At 42.2% G+C, this 18225-nt stretch overlaps 1 protein-coding gene across 5 annotated transcripts in view; it reads left to right on the top strand.

The window, feature by feature from the left end:
* The window catches only part of LOC110529879 (ATPase family AAA domain containing 2B), a 121938-nt gene that overhangs the window by 10155 nt on the left and 93558 nt on the right, over positions 1 to 18225 (top strand). For all 5 annotated transcript variants that reach the window (XR_005052873.1, XR_005052871.1, XR_005052870.1 and 2 more), the window contains exons 2-11: positions 9856 to 10010; positions 10171 to 10202; positions 10326 to 10458; positions 10704 to 10800; positions 10998 to 11115; positions 11238 to 11402; positions 11646 to 11721; positions 11840 to 11941; positions 12146 to 12373; positions 14202 to 14376. Coding sequence is in view for 1 of the 5 variants with exons in the window: in XM_036985427.1 (XP_036841322.1) it covers positions 9856 to 10010; positions 10171 to 10202; positions 10326 to 10458; positions 10704 to 10800; positions 10998 to 11115; positions 11238 to 11402; positions 11646 to 11721; positions 11840 to 11941; positions 12146 to 12373; positions 14202 to 14376 (1281 nt within the window). In the remaining 4 variants the exon portion in view is untranslated. The remainder of the gene's footprint in view (positions 1 to 9855; positions 10011 to 10170; positions 10203 to 10325; positions 10459 to 10703; positions 10801 to 10997; positions 11116 to 11237; positions 11403 to 11645; positions 11722 to 11839; positions 11942 to 12145; positions 12374 to 14201; positions 14377 to 18225) is intronic.

Here is an 18225-nt window from a genome sequence, read left to right as displayed (position 1 = left end):
ACAAAAACGCAGAAATAAAATATAAAACATTCATTACCTTTGATGATATTCTTTGTTGGCACTCCTATATGTCCCATAAACATCACAAATTGGTATTTTTCCCGATTAAATCCGTCCAAAATATGCCCAATGCCCAAAATATCCATTTGTATAGCCTGTCTGCTTCAGGAAAAAAGCTCTCTTCCAACACGCAACGTCATTTTTAAAAATTATATAAGTTGCCTATATTCTTTGACAAAACACTTCAACCTACTTTTGTAACCCAACTTTAGGTATTTGTAAACGTTAATAAGCGATCAAATTGATCACTGGGCGATCTGTATTCAATAGCAGCTACTCAAGAAAACAATGTCCATTTTTCAATCTTCCAAAATCGATTGAGGTAGGCTGGATGGAATGACGGATCTATTGGTAATGTCTCAAAGGATTTTTGTCAATGAAAATGACATTTTTGGCGACATCGTGTGGAAGCTGTAGGAACTGCATCCGTGTCCATATTAAATTTGGTTTCCTTTAAACAATCCATGAAAGGGGCGCATGGATACTTTTTTCAGCTTTCAGTGACCAGTTTTTCTTGCTCTTTTTGATGAAACACACGCTCTGTTATAGTCACAGCCGTGATTTAACCAGTTTTAGGAACTTCAGAGTGTTTTCTATCCACACATACTAATCATATGCATATACTATATTCCTGGCATGAGTAGTAGGACGCTGAAATGTTGCGCGATTTTTAACAGAATGTTCGAAAAAGGAGGGGGTAGGATGAAGAGGTTAACCTCTCTGGGATATGTGGGACGGTAGCGTCCCACTTGGCCAAAAGCCAGAGAAAATGCAGAGCACCAAATTCAAATAAATTCCTATAAAAATCAAACTTGCATGAAATCACACATGCAAGATTGCAAATTAAAGCTACAGTGCCTTGCGAAAGTATTCGGCCCCCTTGAACTTTGCAACCTTTTGCCACATTTCAGGCTTCAAACATAAAAATATAAAACTGTATTTTTTTTTGTGAAGAATCAACAACAAGTGGGACACAATCATGAAGAGGAACCACATTTATTGGATATTTCAAACTTTTTTAACAAATCAAAAACTGAAAAATTGGGGGTGCAAAATTATTCAGCCCCCTTAAGTTAATACTTTGTAGCGCCACCTTTTGCTGCGATTACAGCTGTAAGTCGCTTGGGGTATGTCTATCAGTTTTGCACATCGAGAGACTGAAAATTGTTCCCATTCCTCCTTGCAAAACAGCTCGAGCTCAGTGAGGTTGGATGGAGAGCATTTGTGAACAGCAGTTTTCAGTTCTTTCCACAGATTCTCGATTGGATTCAGGTCTGGACTTTGACTTGGCCATTCTAACACCTGGATATGTTTATTTTTGAACCATTCCATTGTAGATTTTGCTTTATGTTTTGGATCATTGTCTTGTTGGAAGACAAATCTCCATCCCAGTCTCAGGTCTTTTGCAGACTCCATCAGGTTTTCTTCCAGAATGGTCCTGTATTTGGCTCCATCCATCTTCCCATCAATTTTAACCATCTTCCCTGTCCCTGCTGAAGAAAAGCAGGCCCAAACCATGATGCTGCCACCACCATGTTTGACAGTGGGGATGGTGTGTTCAGGGTGATGAGCTGTGTTGCTTTTACGCCAAACATAACGTTTTGCATTGTTGCCAAAAAGTTCAATTTTGGTTTCATCTGACCAGAGCACCTTCTTCCACATGTTTGGTGTGTCTCCCAGGTGGCTTGTGGCAAACTTTAAACAACACTTTTTATGGATATCTTTAAGAAATGGCTTTCTTCTTGCCACTCTTCCATAAAGGCCAGCTTTGTGCAATATACAACTGATTGTTGTCCTATGGACAGAGTCTCCCACCTCAGCTGTAGATCTCTGCAGTTCATCCAGAGTGATCATGGGCCTCTTGGCTGCATCTCTGATCAGTCTTCTCCTTGTATGAGCTGAAAGTTTAGAGGGACGGCCAGGTCTTGGTAGATTTGCAGTGGTCTGATACTCCTTCCATTTCAATATTATCGCTTGCACAGTGCTCCTTGGGATGTTTAAAGCTTGGGAAATCTTTTTGTATCCAAATCCGGCTTTAAACTTCTTCACAACAGTATCTTGGACCTGCCTGGTGTGTTCCTTGTTCTTCATGATGCTCTCTGCGCTTTTAACGGACCTCTGAGACTATCACAGTGCAGGTGCATTTATACGGAAACTTGATTACACACAGGTGGATTGTATTTATCATCATTAGTCATTTAGGTCAACATTGGATCATTCAGAGATCCTCACTGAACTTATGGAGAGAGTTTGCTGCACTGAAAGTAAAGGGGCTGAATAATTTTGCACGCCCAATTTTTCAGTTTTTGATTTGTTAAAAAAGTTTGAAATATCCAATAAATGTTGTTCCTCTTCATGATTGTGTCCCACTTGTTGTTGATTCTTCACAAAAACATACAGTTTTATATCTTTATGTTTGAAGCCTGAAATGTGGCAAAAGGTCGCAAAGTTCAAGGGGGCCGAATACTTTCGCAAGGCACTGTACACGTGTTGTGAATCCAGCCAACATGTCAGATTTCAATAAGGCTTTTCGGCTAAAGCAACCGATGCTATTATCTGAGCATAGCGCCATAGTAAATAAAAGAAAATTTCAACCCTGCAGGTGCGACACAAAACACAGAAATAAAAAATATACATCATGCCTTATCTTTGACGAGTCTCTTCTGTTGGCATTCCAATATGTCCCATAAACATCACAAATGGTCCTTTTTTGTTCGATTAATTCCGTCCATATATATCCAAAATGTGTTTGATCCAGAAAAACACCGGTTCCAACTTGTGCAACGTGACGACAAAATATCTCAAAAGTTACCTGTAAACTTTGCCAAAACATTTCAAACTACTTTTGTAATACAACTTTAGTTATTTAAATTATCGATCAAATTGAAGACTGGATGATCTGTGTTCAATACAGGAAGATAACAAACTCAAGCATGCTTTCTGGTCTTGCGCCTCTATCAAACAGTACACACGAAGTGACACTTTTTCAAGATGGCAGTACTTCATTACACAAAGGAATAACCTCAACCAATTTCTAAAGAATGGTGACATCCAGTGGAAGTGGTAGGAACTGCAGGCAATCCCCTTAGAAATCTGGATTCCCAATGAAAACTCAATGAAAACAGGGTGACCTCAACACACAAAAAAATCTATGGTTTGTCCTCTGGGTTTCGCCTGCTAAATAAGTTCTGTTATACTCAGACATGATTCAAACAGTTTTAGAAACTTCAGATGGTTTTCTATCCAAATATACTAATAATATGAATATCTTATCTTCTGGGGATGAGTAGCAGGCAGTTGAAATTCATCCAAAATTCCAAATTCTGCCCCCTATCCTAGAGAAGTTAATTTAGCTTTGTTGGTTTTTGTCATTTTGTTTATTTCACTTGCTTTGCCAATGTAAACATGTTTCCCATGCCAACAAAGCCAGTTTTTAATTGAATTGAGAGAGCGAGGGAAGATATTGAGGCGGGGAGAAAGGAGACAGACAGCGAGACTTGACGCACTGACTGAACCATGAAACACAGGAGTATAAAGTGATGCCATGTCCTTGGTACTTGTATGTCATTCCTTCCTTATTGATACAACACAATAGCCTGTCTGCTGCCATAGACCACTGCTAGCAGCCTACATGGAGACTAGTTTGACAATCAGTCAGACAAGGAGGGATGTGCATCACACACCAATGACTGAACAGAACGCAGTCCTTAAGTATTGCTCAAAGTATCAATTTATTTATTGTAACTTTATTTTGTTATATATATATTACACACACACACACCACCCTGCGTCCCACTGCTGGCTTGCGTCTGAAGCTAAGCAGGGCTGTTGTCCTGGCTAAATTACCAATCTGGCCCTCATACCATCAGTCACCTAATCATCCCCAGCTTACAATTGGCTCAATTCACCCCCCTTCAACACTACCAAAGTTTGGGGTCACTTAGAGATGTCCTTGTTTTTTGTCTATTAAAATAACATCTAATTGATCTGAAATACAGTGTAGACATGGTTAATGTTGTAAATGACTATTGTAGCCTGAAACAGATGATATTTTTAGATTTTTACCCCCTTTTCTCCCCAATTTCGTATCCAATTATTAGTAGTTACTATCTTGTCTCATCGCTATAACTCCCGTATGGGCTCGGGAGAGACGCAGGTCGAAAGCTATGCGTCCTCTGAAACACAACCAAACCAAGCCGCACTGCTTCTTAACACAGCGCGCATCCAACCCGGAAGCCAGCCGCACCAATGTGTCAGAGGAAACACCGTGCACCTGGCAACCTGGTTAGCGTGCACTGCGCCCGGCCCGCCACAGGAGTCGCTAGTGCGCGATGAGACAAGGATATCCCTACCGGCCAAACCCTCCCTAACCCGGACGACGCTAGGCCAATTGTGCGTCTCCCCATGGACCTCGTCAGCCTATTCTTGTTCTGAGAAATGCAGGCTATTTCATGCGAGAAATTGCCAAGAAACTGAAGATCTCCTACTGGCCAATAAAAATGAAAGTTGGGCAAAAGAACACCAACACTGGACAGAGGAACTCTGCCTAGAAGGCCAGCATCCCGGAGTCGTCTTTTATATTATATTTAATATATTATATTTAATTTAATATATTTCTCCCACTGGCAAAGAAATTCATGGTTTTAATTAACAGTAATTTTGATCCAAATGTGCAAATTGTCCAAACAGATCATAAAGATAGATGGATTATTTTAAATATGTTATTGGACAATAAACCGATATGGCTTATTAACCTATACGCTCTGAATAATTATGATCCAAGCTTCTTTGAAAATTTATATAAGAATGTATCAACTCTACAAGGAACACGACTCTTATTATGGTGGGAGATTTTAATACGGTCTTAAATACCTCTATGGACCGGGAAGGAAATCACTCTACAAACTATCACCCTCAGGCACTTAAGGAAATCATGAATGTCATGGATATATTGGAATTAGTGGATATATGTAAACTTAAATACCCTTACCTAGTGAGATATACATGGCGGAGGCTTAATCAAGCTAGTCGTCTTGACTACTTTCTTATGCCATTCTCTCTGGCACCAAAAGTAAAAAAAAAAAAAAAAAAAGTGTTGATAGGGGACAGAATGCGGTCGGATCATCACATGATTGGCATATATTACTCTTACAGAATTTCCACATGGGCGAGGATATTGGAGATTTAGTCAAAGGCCTACTAGATGATGCATTGTTTAGAACTAGGACAGAAGAATTTATAACATACTTTTTCAGGCATAACACAGGTACAGCAGATCCCCTTATTGTAAAGGACACTTAAGTGTGCCTTTAGAGGCCATGCAATTCAGTACTCATCTATGAAACAAAAGCAATTTAGATCAAGAGTCCATATTAACAAAGGAAATTGAAGGACTAACAGTACGGTTAGATAGTAATAAAAACTGTACCATAGAGGCACAGAATAAGTTAGAGGAAAAATAAATGGAGGAACTTATTCAAGAAAGATCCAGTGTGTAATATATTATAAAAATAAAGCTAACTGGATGGAATATGGGGAAAAATGCACAATTCCTTTTCAATCTTCAATATAGAAATGCTACCCCCCAAAATGTGTTAACTTGTTACAAATGGAGCCACACATGATTCGCCGAATGATATTTGAAAGAGAAAGTAAAGTACTTTAAGAATGTTTTCGTTTCAGTCTCCATCTCCACTAACTGAAATGAATTGTATGGATTTTTTCCTAATAATAATGCAAAATTATCATCTGTACAGAAAGACTCATGTGAATGCCAAATTACAGAGGAGGAACTTCTTGATGCAATTGGGGCCTTTAAGGATGGGAAAACTCCAGGGCTGGATGGCATACCAGTGGAAGTATACAAAACTCTTTTTGATATACTCAAAGGACCATTATTAGCATGTTTTAACCACTCCTGTATGAATGGTAAATTATCTCGCAACAAGGTCTGATATCATTATTACTGAAAGAGGACCCAAGTGGAATATATAAAGAAAATTGGAGACCTCTTACACTTCAGTGTTGTGATGCACAAATCCTAGCAAAATGCTTGGCGCATAGAATTAAAGTATTGTCAGATATTATTAATCCTAATCAGACAGGTTTTTTACATGGACGTTACATTGGAGATAATACAGTGGGGCAAAAACTTATTTAGTCAGCCACCAATTGTGCAAGTTCTCCCACTTAAAAAGATGAGAGGCCTGCAATTTTCATCATAGGTACACTTCAACTATGACAGACAAAATGAGAAAAATCCAGAAAATCACATTGTAGGATTTTTTATTTATTTGCAAATTATGGTGGAAAATAAGTATTTGGTCAATAACAAAAGTTTCTCAATACTTTGTTATATACCCTTTGTTGGCAATGACAGGTCAAACATTTTCTGTAAGTCTTCACAAGGTTTTCACACACTGTTGCTGGTATTTTGGCCCATTCCTCCATGCAGATCTCCTCTAGAGCAGTGATGTTTTGGGGCTGTTGCTGGGCAACACGGACTTTTAACTCCCTCCAAAGATTTTCAATGGGGTTGAGATCTGGAGACTGGCTAGGCCACTCCAGGACCTTGAAATGCTTCTTACGAAGCCACTCCTTCGTTGCCCGGGCGGTGTGTTTGGGATCATTGTCATGCTGAAAGACCCAGCTACGTTTCATCTTCAATGCCCTTGCTGATGGAAGGAGGTTTTCACTCAAAATCTCACGATACATGGCCCCATTAATTCCTTAATGTACACGGATCAGTAGTCCTGGTCCCTTTGCAGAAAAACAGCCCCAAAGCATGATGTTTCCACCCCCATGCTTCACAGTAGGTATGGTGTTCTTTGGATGCAACTCAGCATTCTTTGTCCTCCAAACACGACGAGTTGAGTTTTTACCAAAAAGTTATATTTTGTCATATGTGAAACTATTCTCCCAATCTTCTTCTGGATCATCCAAATGCTCTCTAGCAAATTTCAGACGGGCCTGGACATGTACTGGCTTAAGCAGGGGGACACATCTGGCACTGCAGGATTTGAGTCCCTGGCGGCGTAGTGTGTTACTGATGGTAGGCTTTTGGTCCCAGCTCTCTGCAGGTCATTCACTAGGTCCCCCCGTGTGGTTCTGGGATATTTACTCACCGTTTTTGTGACCACGGGGTGAGCTCTTGCGTGGAGCCCCAGATCGAGGGAGATTATCAGTGGTCTTGTATGTCTTCCATTTCCTAATAATTGCTCCCACAGTTGATTTCTTCAAACCAAGCTGTCAAAACCAAGCTGCAAAATATTGCAGATTCAGTCTTCCGAGCCTGTAGGTCTACAATTTTGTTTCTATTTTTATTTTAAATTTTTAAAATTTTACCCCTTTTTCTCCCCAATTTCGTAGTATCCAATTGTTGTAGTAGCTACTATCTTGTCTCATCGCTACAACTCCCGTACGGGCTCGGGAGAGACGAAGGTTGAAAGTCATGCGTCCTCCGATACACAACCAACCAAGCCGCTGCTTCTTTAACACAGCGCACATCCAACCCGGAAGCCAGCCGCACCAATGCGCCGGAGGAAACACCGTGCACCTGGCCACCTTGGCTAGTGTACACTGCGCCCAGCCCGCCACAGGAGTCGATGAGCGATGAGACAAGGACACCCCTACCGACCAAGCCCTCCCTAACCCGGGCGACGCTAGGCCAATTGTGCGTCGCCCCACGGACCTCCCGGTCGCGGCCGGTTACGACAGAGCCTGTGCGCGAACCCAGGGACTCTGATGGCACAGCTGCACAGCTTAACCACTGCGCCACCCGGGAGGCCCCCCTACAATTTTGTTTCTGGTGTCCTTTGACAGCTCTTTGGTCTTGGCCATAGTGACTGTTTGAGGTTGTGGACAATGTATTTTATACTGATAACAAGTTCAAACAGGTGCCATTAGTACAGGTAACGAGTGGAGGACAGAGGAGCCTCTTAAAGAAGAAGTTACAGGTCTGTGCGAGCCAGAAATCTTGCTTGTTTGTAGGTGACCAAATACTTATTTTCCACCATTAATTTGCAAATAAATTCATTAAAAATCCTACAATGTGATTTTCTGTATTTTTTTCTCCTCATTTTGTCTGTCTTAGTTAAAGTGTACCTATGATGAAAATTACAGGCCTCATCTTTTTAAGTAGGGAGAACTTGCACAATTGGTGGCTGACTAAATAGTTTTTTGCCCCACTGTACATTTAGTATAGAGGGGAGAGTGTTGGGAAGATTTTTCAAATACTGTGAGGAACTATTATAATTTGAATGGCTCTGTGAGGTAAAAAAAAAAAAAATGGGGCACTTTCCTGCATTTGACACTTTCCTGCATTTGACATTTTCATGAAGCAGTCCAAGTACTTCTATGCGTGCTCAGGCGGGTGCGCTAAGGCAACATTAGCAGGACAGAGAAGCCAGACACATGCTCACATGGAGCGGGTTAATGATGGTATAAAATCAATCCCAAAATATTTATCACGAGTGTAGCAGGTTGTGAACTCTGCAAACAATGTTTCGAGAATGAGAACGGTAAATTACTGTAATAGATGCATTAACATAAATGAATGTATCCAAATGACGGGGATTAACTGTAAAATTGCCTGTTTTACAAACGGTAGGCTACCACATGGGGGTTTTAATAGACAGACTAGGCTAACAAAACAATTGCTTATTAGTAAACACTCCCGCTATTAAGAAGTGTATCAACATGATACGTGTTATTCCTCCCTCCCTCTTACCAATTCAACGGCGCTTTATTGGCATGGGAAACACGTTTTATATTGCCAAAACAAGTGGATTAAACAAAACTGAAAATAACAAAGTACAGTAAACATTGCACTCAAAGGTTTCAAAAGGATAGATGTTTCAAATGTTATCAGCAATGTGCAGTGTTTTTAACAATGTGCAAATAGTTGTAGTACAAACAGCAGGGGAAGATAAGTAAACAGATAAATATTGGTTGTATTTACTATGTTTGTGCGCCACTGGTTGCCCTGTTCTCATGGCAATGGGTCATACATCTTGCTGCTGTGATTGCACGTTGCGCTAACAGATATGGGAGTTTATCAATGTTTGTTTCCAAATTCATTGTGGGTCTGTGATCTGTGGGAAATAAGTGGTTCTAATATGGTCATGCCTTTGGACGGATGTAAGGAAGTGCAACTTATTTTATCTCATTTTGTGGTCAATGGGCACATAGTCCTTGAACTAGATAGGCAGACTTTCTTCATTTTGGGTTTGTCACAGTGGTCAGGTATTCTGCTACTGTATACTTTCTGTTTAGGGCCAGATAGCGTTCCATTTGGTCTTTTTTTTTTTTTTTTTTGGTTGATTCTTTCCAGTGTTATAGTTTTCTCATAATTTGGTTGGGTCCAATTGTGTTACTGTCCTGGGGCTCTGTGTTTGAACGGAGCCCCCAGAACCAGTTGGCTGAGGGGACACTTCTTCTCTAGGTTAATTTCTCTGTAGGTGGAATGTGTGGGCATCTCTCACACGCTCTCCCTCTCTTTCGTGCTCTCCTGTTCTTTTGCGCCCCCACTCTCTCCCGTTCTTTTGCGCCCCCTCTCTCTCCCGTTCTTTTGCGCCCCCGCTCTCTCTCCCGTTCTTTTGCGCCCCCGCTCTCTCTCCCGTTCTTTTGCGCCCCCGCTCTCTCTCCCGTTCTTTTGCGCCCCCGCTCTCTCTCCCGTTCTTTTGCGCCCCCGCTCTCTCTCCCGTTCTTTTGCGCCCCCGCTCTCTCTCCCGTTCTTTTGCGCCCCCCGCTCTCCAGTCTCCATCTCTCTAACCACTCTCTCTCCTCCCCCTTTAGAAGGATCCCAGTAGTGATGTGAGCAGTCCCAGCAGTCCTGGACTGTCCCCTCCCTTGAAGCGAACCCGTAGACAGACCAGCTCCAGCGACACCTCTCCCTCCCCCCAGGCCAAGGGCCAGAGGGTCTCCTGGGGCAAGCCCACCTACCGCACCAGGTGAGCAGGCAAAAGAACAGCCTCTTTGACAGACAGTTCTGGGTTGAGTTCCTGTACTGGCCGTGTGGACTGGGTTCAGCCCCATCTGTTGACTGTGTCTGAGAATGGGGCAGTCTTTTTGTGCAATGTGTTTATATTTACACATCTTAATGTATTTCAGGTTGTCATCTGGCGCCCTGCAAAATGGAAATGGTAACGTCAATGTTTCCAAAGTTTTCATTTGTTATTTTAAGACCATGACAACATTATGTGTGTAGGTACAGTATTAGTTGGACTATTAGTTAGATGGGACCTCTTTACCTTTGACCCCTGCAGCCCATAAGGAGGAGGGGGCAGGAGACCACTCTCACATGAATGGCCATGTTGACCGGAAGAGGAGCTGCCAAGTGAGGAAGAGCCAGTTTGAACACCTCAACCAGAGCCTGCTGTTTGACCAGCTCGTCAACAGGTAACACACACACACCCAGACCCTATGGGAAGACACACACACAATTCCCTATAGGAAGACGAGGCCTCAGACCTGGTGGTACCGGGGTGGAGAGGGATGAACTGTAAAACACAAAGCGAAGACATCAGAGGTATGCGGTATGAATCGATACTGATGTGTGTGTTTGAAAATGTATGCACTCGCTCTTGTCCAAAGCGACTTACAGTAGTGTCTGCTAAATGACTAAAATGTAAATGTATTGTCAGCACGGCGGAGGCAGTTCTTCAGGAGATGGACAACATCAGCAGCATCAGACAGAACAGGGAGGTGGAGAGACTCCGCATGTGGACAGACACTGAGGTGGTAAGTCTGTCAATCAGCCAGTCAATCTGTATCATGCCATATGAAAGTGGGTTGTTAGTAACTATCTCCAGTTGTAGATGTTATGATGGCAAGCCAGCTAGCTAAACGTAGCCTGGCTGACGCGAGGAATTCGACTTAGGTGTTAGTGGTAGCCAGACTAAGCTAAACGTGCATATCCTCCACTCCTGATCTTCTAGGAAAACATGGACATGTACTCTCGTGTGAAGAGGAGGAAGGCACTGCGCAGGAACACCTTTGGCATGCAGACACACCACAAAGCCATGAGCAAGACAGAATCGGAAGAGGGGACTGAAGGTTTGTCTTAGTTTGGATTGCTTGTAAAGCTGCACAGGGACATGGAGAGACCTGTAGTTTGTTGGTAATGCTTGCGGTTCACAAGATGATAATTTCACAAACATATCTTGTTTACTAATTAGAATCTCACGGTGAAGAAGAGGATGACGAAGCAGAGGAGGAGGAGGAGGAGGAGGATGATGATGATGATGAAAGAGACGAGACCGAGGAGGCTGGAGAGGGGAACGACAGACCGTACAACCTGAGACAACGCAAGACCGTACAGAGATACGAGGCGCCACCTATTGGTAAAGAAAAACATTGATTATTGTGTGATTTTTCTGCAACACTAAGGGTAGTTTCCTGGACCCAGATTTTCTATTGAGCGTGCCTTATAGTAAAGGAGTAGTCTTAATGTAGGTCTGGGGAACTGGCCCTCTGCCTGAAACATTCCTTTTCCTGCGTAAAACCTTTTCCTGATATTGTCTTTGCTTTATGCCTCTTGAGTGCTGCTTCTTTTAACGTCTTCTGTCTCACTGAATGCATTCCAGAGCCTGTCAACAGAAAACAAACCAACCCCTCCCTGTTTGACACCCACAGATCCCCAGCAAGGAGAAGCCATATACGGTGGGTGTTGTTCCCTGCATGAAAAATAATTTCATAAGACTGCTTTCCTACAGTACATTGACATGGTCTAATATGGAGTGATTTGTCTTTTGTTCTCCTTTCCTCTCCTCTGGTACAGAGTGAAGAAGCATGCCATCCACAGTAGCGACACTACGTCGTCATCTGACGAAGAGAGATTTGAGAGGAGGAAAAGCAAAAGCATGACCCGGGCCAGGAACAGGTGAATGAATACCTGTGGATTTTGTTATTAGAAACAATTTATTAATGGCTTTTCACTAGGTAAAATCACTTCCCATTGACCACTCGTCCTGTATAGCACATTAGCTTCACTGCAAACCCCGGTGATACATGGCAGCCGTTATGCAACTGAAAGCTCACCACACATCGACTCTTATCTTATCACCTGTATTTGTTACTTGTAAAGGTGTCTGCCTTTGAGCCTGAGAGCAGAGGACCTGGCCAGTGGGGTGCTGAGAGACAGGGCCAAGGTGGGAGCTAGCCTCGCTGATGTGGACCCCATGAATCTGGACACCTCAGTGAAGTTTGACAGCGTAGGAGGGCTCTCCAACCACATCCAGTCTCTGAAGGAGATGGTGGTCTTCCCTCTACTTTACCCAGAGGTCTTCGAAAGGTTCAAGATACAGCCCCCAAGGTAAAGACCAAAGTCACCTGGAAGCGCAGATTAATTCATGTTCAGATACAGTGCCTTGCGAAAGTATTCGGCCCCCTTGAACTTTGCGACCTTTTGCCACATTTCAGGCTTCAAACATAAAGATATGAAACTGTATTTTTTTGTGAAGAATCAACAACAAGTGGGACACAATCATGAAGTGGAACGACATTTATTGGACATTTCAAACTTTTTTAACAAATCAAAAACTGAAAATTGGGCGTGCAAAATTATTCAGCTCCTTTACTTTCAGTGCAGCAAACTCTCTCCAGAAGTTCAGTGAGGATCTCTGAATGATCCAATGTTGACCTAAATGACTAATGATGATAAATACAATCCACCTGTGTGTAATCAAGTCTCCGTATAAATGCACCTGCACTGTGATAGTCTCAGAGGTCCGTTAAAAGCGCAGAGAGCATCATGAAGAACAAGGAACACACCAGGCAGGTCCGAGATACTGTTGTGAAGAAGTTTAAAGCCGGATTTGGATACAAAAAGATTTCCCAAGCTTTAAACATCCCAAGGAGCACTGTGCAAGCGATAATATTGAAATGGAAGGAGTATCAGACCACTGCAAATCTACCAAGACCTGGCCGTCCCTCTAAACTTTCAGCTCATACAAGGAGAAGACTGATCAGAGATGCAGCCAAGAGGCCCATGATCACTCTGGATGAACTGCAGAGATCTACAGCTGAGGTGGGAGACTCTGTCCATAGGACAACAATCAAGTCGTATATTGCACAAATCTGGCCTTTATGGAAGAGTGGCAAGAAAGCCATTTCTTAAAGATATCCATAAAAAGTGTTGTTTAAAGTTTGCCACACGCCACCTGGGAGACACACCAAACATGTGGAAGAAAGTGCTCTGGTCAGATGAAACCAAAATTGAACTTTTTGGCAACAATGCAAAACGTTATGTTTGGCGTAAAAGCAACACAGCTCATCACCCTGAACACACCATCCCCACTGTCAAACATGGTGGTGGCAGCATCATGGTTTGGGCCTGCTTTTCTTCAGCAGGGACAGGGAAGATGGTTAAAATTGATGGGAAGATGGATGGAGCCAAATACAGGACCATTCTGGAAGAAAACCTGATGGAGTCTGCAAAAGACCTGAGACTGGGACGGAGATTTGTCTTCCAACAAGACAATGATCCAAAACATAAAGCAAAATCTACAATGGAATGGTTCAAAAATAAACATATCCAGGTGTTAGAATGGCCAAGTCAAAGTCCAGACCTGAATCCAATCGAGAATCTGTGGAAAGAACTGAAAACTGCTGTTCACAAATGCTCTCCATCCAACCTCACTGAGCTCGAGCTGTTTTGCAAGGAGGAATGGGAAAAAATTTCAGTCTCTCGATGTGCAAAACTGATAGAGACATACCCCAAGCGACTTACAGCTGTAATCGCAGCAAAAGGTGGCGCTACAAAGTATTAACTTAAGGGGGCTGAATCATTTTGCACGCCCAATTTTTCAGTCTTTGATTTGTTAAAAAAGTTTGAAATAGCCAATAAATGTCGTTCCACTTCATGATTGTGTCCCACTTGTTGTTGATTCTTCACAAAAAAATAGTTTTATATCTTTATGTTTGAAGCCTGAAATGTGGCAAACGGTCGCAAAGTTCAAGGGGGCCGAATACTTTCGCAAGGCACTGTATATCAAGCATGTATCCTCTTTTGTTTGCAATTTAGAAATGTTATTTAATTACAGAACAATTTAGCATTTTTTTGCATCATGGTCACAATGTAGTTCCAATGTCAAAAACAGATTGTCTGCTTTAAACTTATTTACCTCTCTCCTCTCCCACAGAGGGTGTCTTTTCTACGGCCCACCAGGTACAGGGAAGACCCTTGTAGCGCGGGCTTTGGCCAACGAGTGTAGTCAAGGAGACAAAAAGGTGTCTTTCTTCATGAGGAAGGGAGCCGACTGCCTCAGCAAGTGGGTCGGCGAATCTGAACGACAGCTACGCCTACTTTTTGACCAGGTGAGCATGATTAGGGCTGTTACAGTGACCATATTACTGCAACACCGGCGGTCATGAGTCATAACCGCAGTCAAATAACACGTGATCGTTTAGTCACGGTAACTAGGCTTCTCCAGCCTCGGATGCTGCTGATGGTCATTAGTAGCCTACCAAACTTGCTTAACTGCCTGGTACTCAGCACTTTATTGTCCCTCTAATCACTCTGACATCAATGCAAATAGTTTAGAATATAAAATCAAACACTTCATGAGAGCCCAGGAGCTCATGGTGCGCAACATTTCTATAGGCTACGCAACTGCGTGAGAAAACAAGCGTGTTGATGGCCTCTATTAAAAATAGGAGGATCCCATCAGCTTTCTATTAGGCTTGCTATATTTATTTATCAACTTTCCTAATATTAAGCACATTGCTTTGCTTTACAAAAGGAGTATAGCCTACATGGCTGGCATGAAAATTAACCATGGGAAAAGCATTCACCATTCGCTATTTAAGTTCATAGATGACATGTATTTTTTTCCCATGCTCCTGTTCTGGGACAGGTGCATGATAATGGTCCATTCTAAATCAAAACTAATTTCACACACATTATTTGAAGAGCTCCCGGGTGGCACAAGTGGTCTAAGGCACTGCATCTCAGTGCTAGAGGTGTCACTACAGACCCTGGTTTGATTCCAGACTGTATCACAACTGGCTGTGATGGGAGTCCCATAGGGTGGCGCACAATTGGCCCAGTGTCATCTGTGGTAGGCCGTCATTGTAAATAATTATGTGTTCTTAGCTGACTTGCCTAGTTAAATAAAAATGAGTTAATTTAATGTTGTCTTTACAAATACTAAGAATATCCTGATGTGTGACAATATTAGCCTATCACTTGTGTATGATGTATTATCATTTGTGGATGATGCCCAGCTTGTGCAGTAAGGCAAACAGCTTGCCTTTTTTTGCGACTTTTTCAAATCATAGTAGCCTTGCCCATAGGCCTGTATGTTTTTTGTTACGATTTGTGAATTAAAGTGGCCAAATAGGCTCTACACCGTTTAAATTGAGTTAAATTTGGGGAAGATCATTTTCACCATAAAGATGCATCTTTATTATAAAAAGTGTTTTCCTGCTAATTGATTGTATTTAAAACATTTGCGCTTATAGCCTATTGCCGTATGTGCAGTGCTGCGCTTATGTGAAGAAATAGCTAGTTGATCAATATTTTAAGCTAAATGTTCTGATCTGTTGCGTCAGCCTCATTGCTTTTAAAATGTTTTTTGATGCGTGTATTAATTTGGGATCTATTGCATCTCACAACTGTCCCAGACTATGTTTGGAATATTTATTTCTTGCACAGAAGGACAAGTATAATATAATTGGTCAACCTTTGTACTATGGGGGATAGCAGATTAAAACAGGCCAGTGCTTTTCCTGTTCATTAGGCCTACTCATCTTTTTGGCTGACGAAAAGTAAATGTGGACAGTTCTAATATCTTCAATATGCGCCTCGGAATTCGATAAGAGGGGCGTGCGCATTTGCGTCCACGATGTCTCTTCACTTGTAGCCTTAGCTGAGATGCCTGTGAGAAGACCTGATCACATGACGCGCATTGGTTAATAAGAATTGAGATAGCTGAGAGTGCCCTGTGAGTGAGATGTTTTTTTGGAGCATGGCAGCTGAGAGAAGGGAATTATTATATTCAGCCCAAGGCCAAAATGGCCACTTCTTTTTTTAGGGGGCATTATGGCCACACAAGGGGGATGCCGCCAGGAAATTCGAGGCCTGGTGAGAATATTATCAAGTGCTCGTCAAATTGTGAATGAGAGAGTGATGGTGTGCGGCCTGCACAAGAAACGTGTCAGAGCTCATGCCTTTCGTGCAACTTTCTTCAAATCCTCAATAGTCGTATCATGCAGCCTTAGAATGTATAAAAAATCTAAACATATACAGTGCCTTGCGAAAGTATTCGGCCCCCTTGAACTTTGCGACCTTTTGCCACATTTCAGGCTTCAAATTTTTTGTGAAGAATCAACAACAAGTGGGACACAATCATGAAGTGGAACGACATTTATTGGCTATTTCAAACTTTTTTAACAAATCAAAGACTGAAAAATTGGGCGTGCAAAATTATTCAGCCCCCTTAAGTTAATACTTTGTAGCGCCACCTTTTGCTGCGATTACAGCTGTAAGTCGCTTGGGGTATGTCTCTATCAGTTTTGCACATCGAGAGACTGACATTTTTTCCCTTTCCTCCTTGCAAAACAGCTCGAGCTCAGTGAGGTTGGATGGAGAGCATTTGTGAACAGCAGTTTTCAGTTCTTTCCACAGATTCTCGATTGGATTCAGGTCTGGACTTTGACTTGGCCATTCTAACACCTGGATATGTTTATTTTTGAACCATTCCATTGTAGATTTTGCTTTATGTTTTGGATCATTGTCTTGTTGGAAGACAAATCTCCGTCCCAGTCTCAGGTCTTTTGCAGACTCCATCAGGTTCTTCTTCCATTCTTCCAGAATGGTCCTGCATTTGGCTCCATCCGTCTTCCCATCAATTTTAACCATCTTCCCTGTCCCTGCTGAAGAAAAGCAGGCCCAAACCATGATGCTGCCACCACCATGTTTGACAGTGGGGATGGTGTGTTCAGCTGTGTTGCTTTTACGCCAAACATAACGTTTTGCATTGTTGCCAAAAAGTTCAATTTTGGTTTCATCTGACCAGAGCACCTTCTTCCACATGTTTGGTGTGTCTCCCAGGTGGCTTGTGGCAAACTTTAACCGACACTTTTTATCGATATCTTTTAAGAAATGGCTTTCTTCTTGCCACTCTTCCATAAAGGCCAGATTTGTGCAATATACGACTGATTGTTGTCCTATGGACAGAGTCTCCCACCTCAGCTGTAGATCTCTGCAGTTCATCCAGAGTGATCATGGGCCTCTTGGCTGCATCTCTGATCAGTCTTCTCCTTGTATGAGCTGAAAGTTTAGAGGGACGGCCAGGTCTTGCTAGATTTGCAGTGGTCTGATACTCCTTCCATTTCAATATTATCGCTTGCACAGTGCTCCTTGGGATGTTTAAAGCTTGGGAAATCTTTTTGTATCCAAATCCGGCTTTAAACTTCTTCACAACAGTATCTCGGACCTGCCTGGTGTGTTCCTTGTTCTTCATGATGCTCTCTGCGCTTTTAACGGACCTCTGAGACTATCACAGTGCAGGTGCATTTATACGGAGACTTGATTACACACAGGTGGATTGTATTTATCATCATTAGTCATTTAGGTCAACATTGGATCATTCAGAGATCCTCACTGAACTTCTGGAGAGAGTTTGCTGCACTGAAAGTAAAGGAGCTGAATAATTTTGCACGCCCAATTTTTCAGTTTTTGATTTGTTAAAAAAGTTTGAAATATCCAATAAATGTTGTTCCACTTCATGATTGTGTCCCACTTGTTGTTGATTCTTCACAAAAAAATGCAGTTTTATATCTTTACGTTTGAAGCCTGAAATGTGGCAAAAGGTCGCAAAGTTCAAGGGGGCCGAATACTTTCGCAAGGCACTGTAGCCCAACATTTGTATTACAACTGAAGTTGCTAAATTAAGCATTTTCCGCTCAACACAGAATAGCCGCATGTGTGCGCACTTTCTTGGAAATCGTTTGGAGAAAATATGTAATTTTATTCAGCCATGCTCAATTGTATTCTTCATACTATAAGATGACACTAAATAATGCCACGGAATTTGAAGCAAATCTTGTCTGCTAAATGAACTAGTGTAGCCCACAGCCATATGGCATAGCCATATCAGGGCCTAACATAAGGACAACTCAGAGTATGCTATCCTTGAACACAAGCATTTTGCCACACCTGCA

This window comes from Oncorhynchus mykiss, chromosome 8 (genome assembly GCF_013265735.2).
Source record: "Oncorhynchus mykiss isolate Arlee chromosome 8, USDA_OmykA_1.1, whole genome shotgun sequence".
Lineage (NCBI taxonomy): Eukaryota > Metazoa > Chordata > Actinopteri > Salmoniformes > Salmonidae > Oncorhynchus > Oncorhynchus mykiss.
Note: the sequence above shows the minus strand (reverse complement) of the source record. Positions and strands in the feature narration are given on the sequence as shown.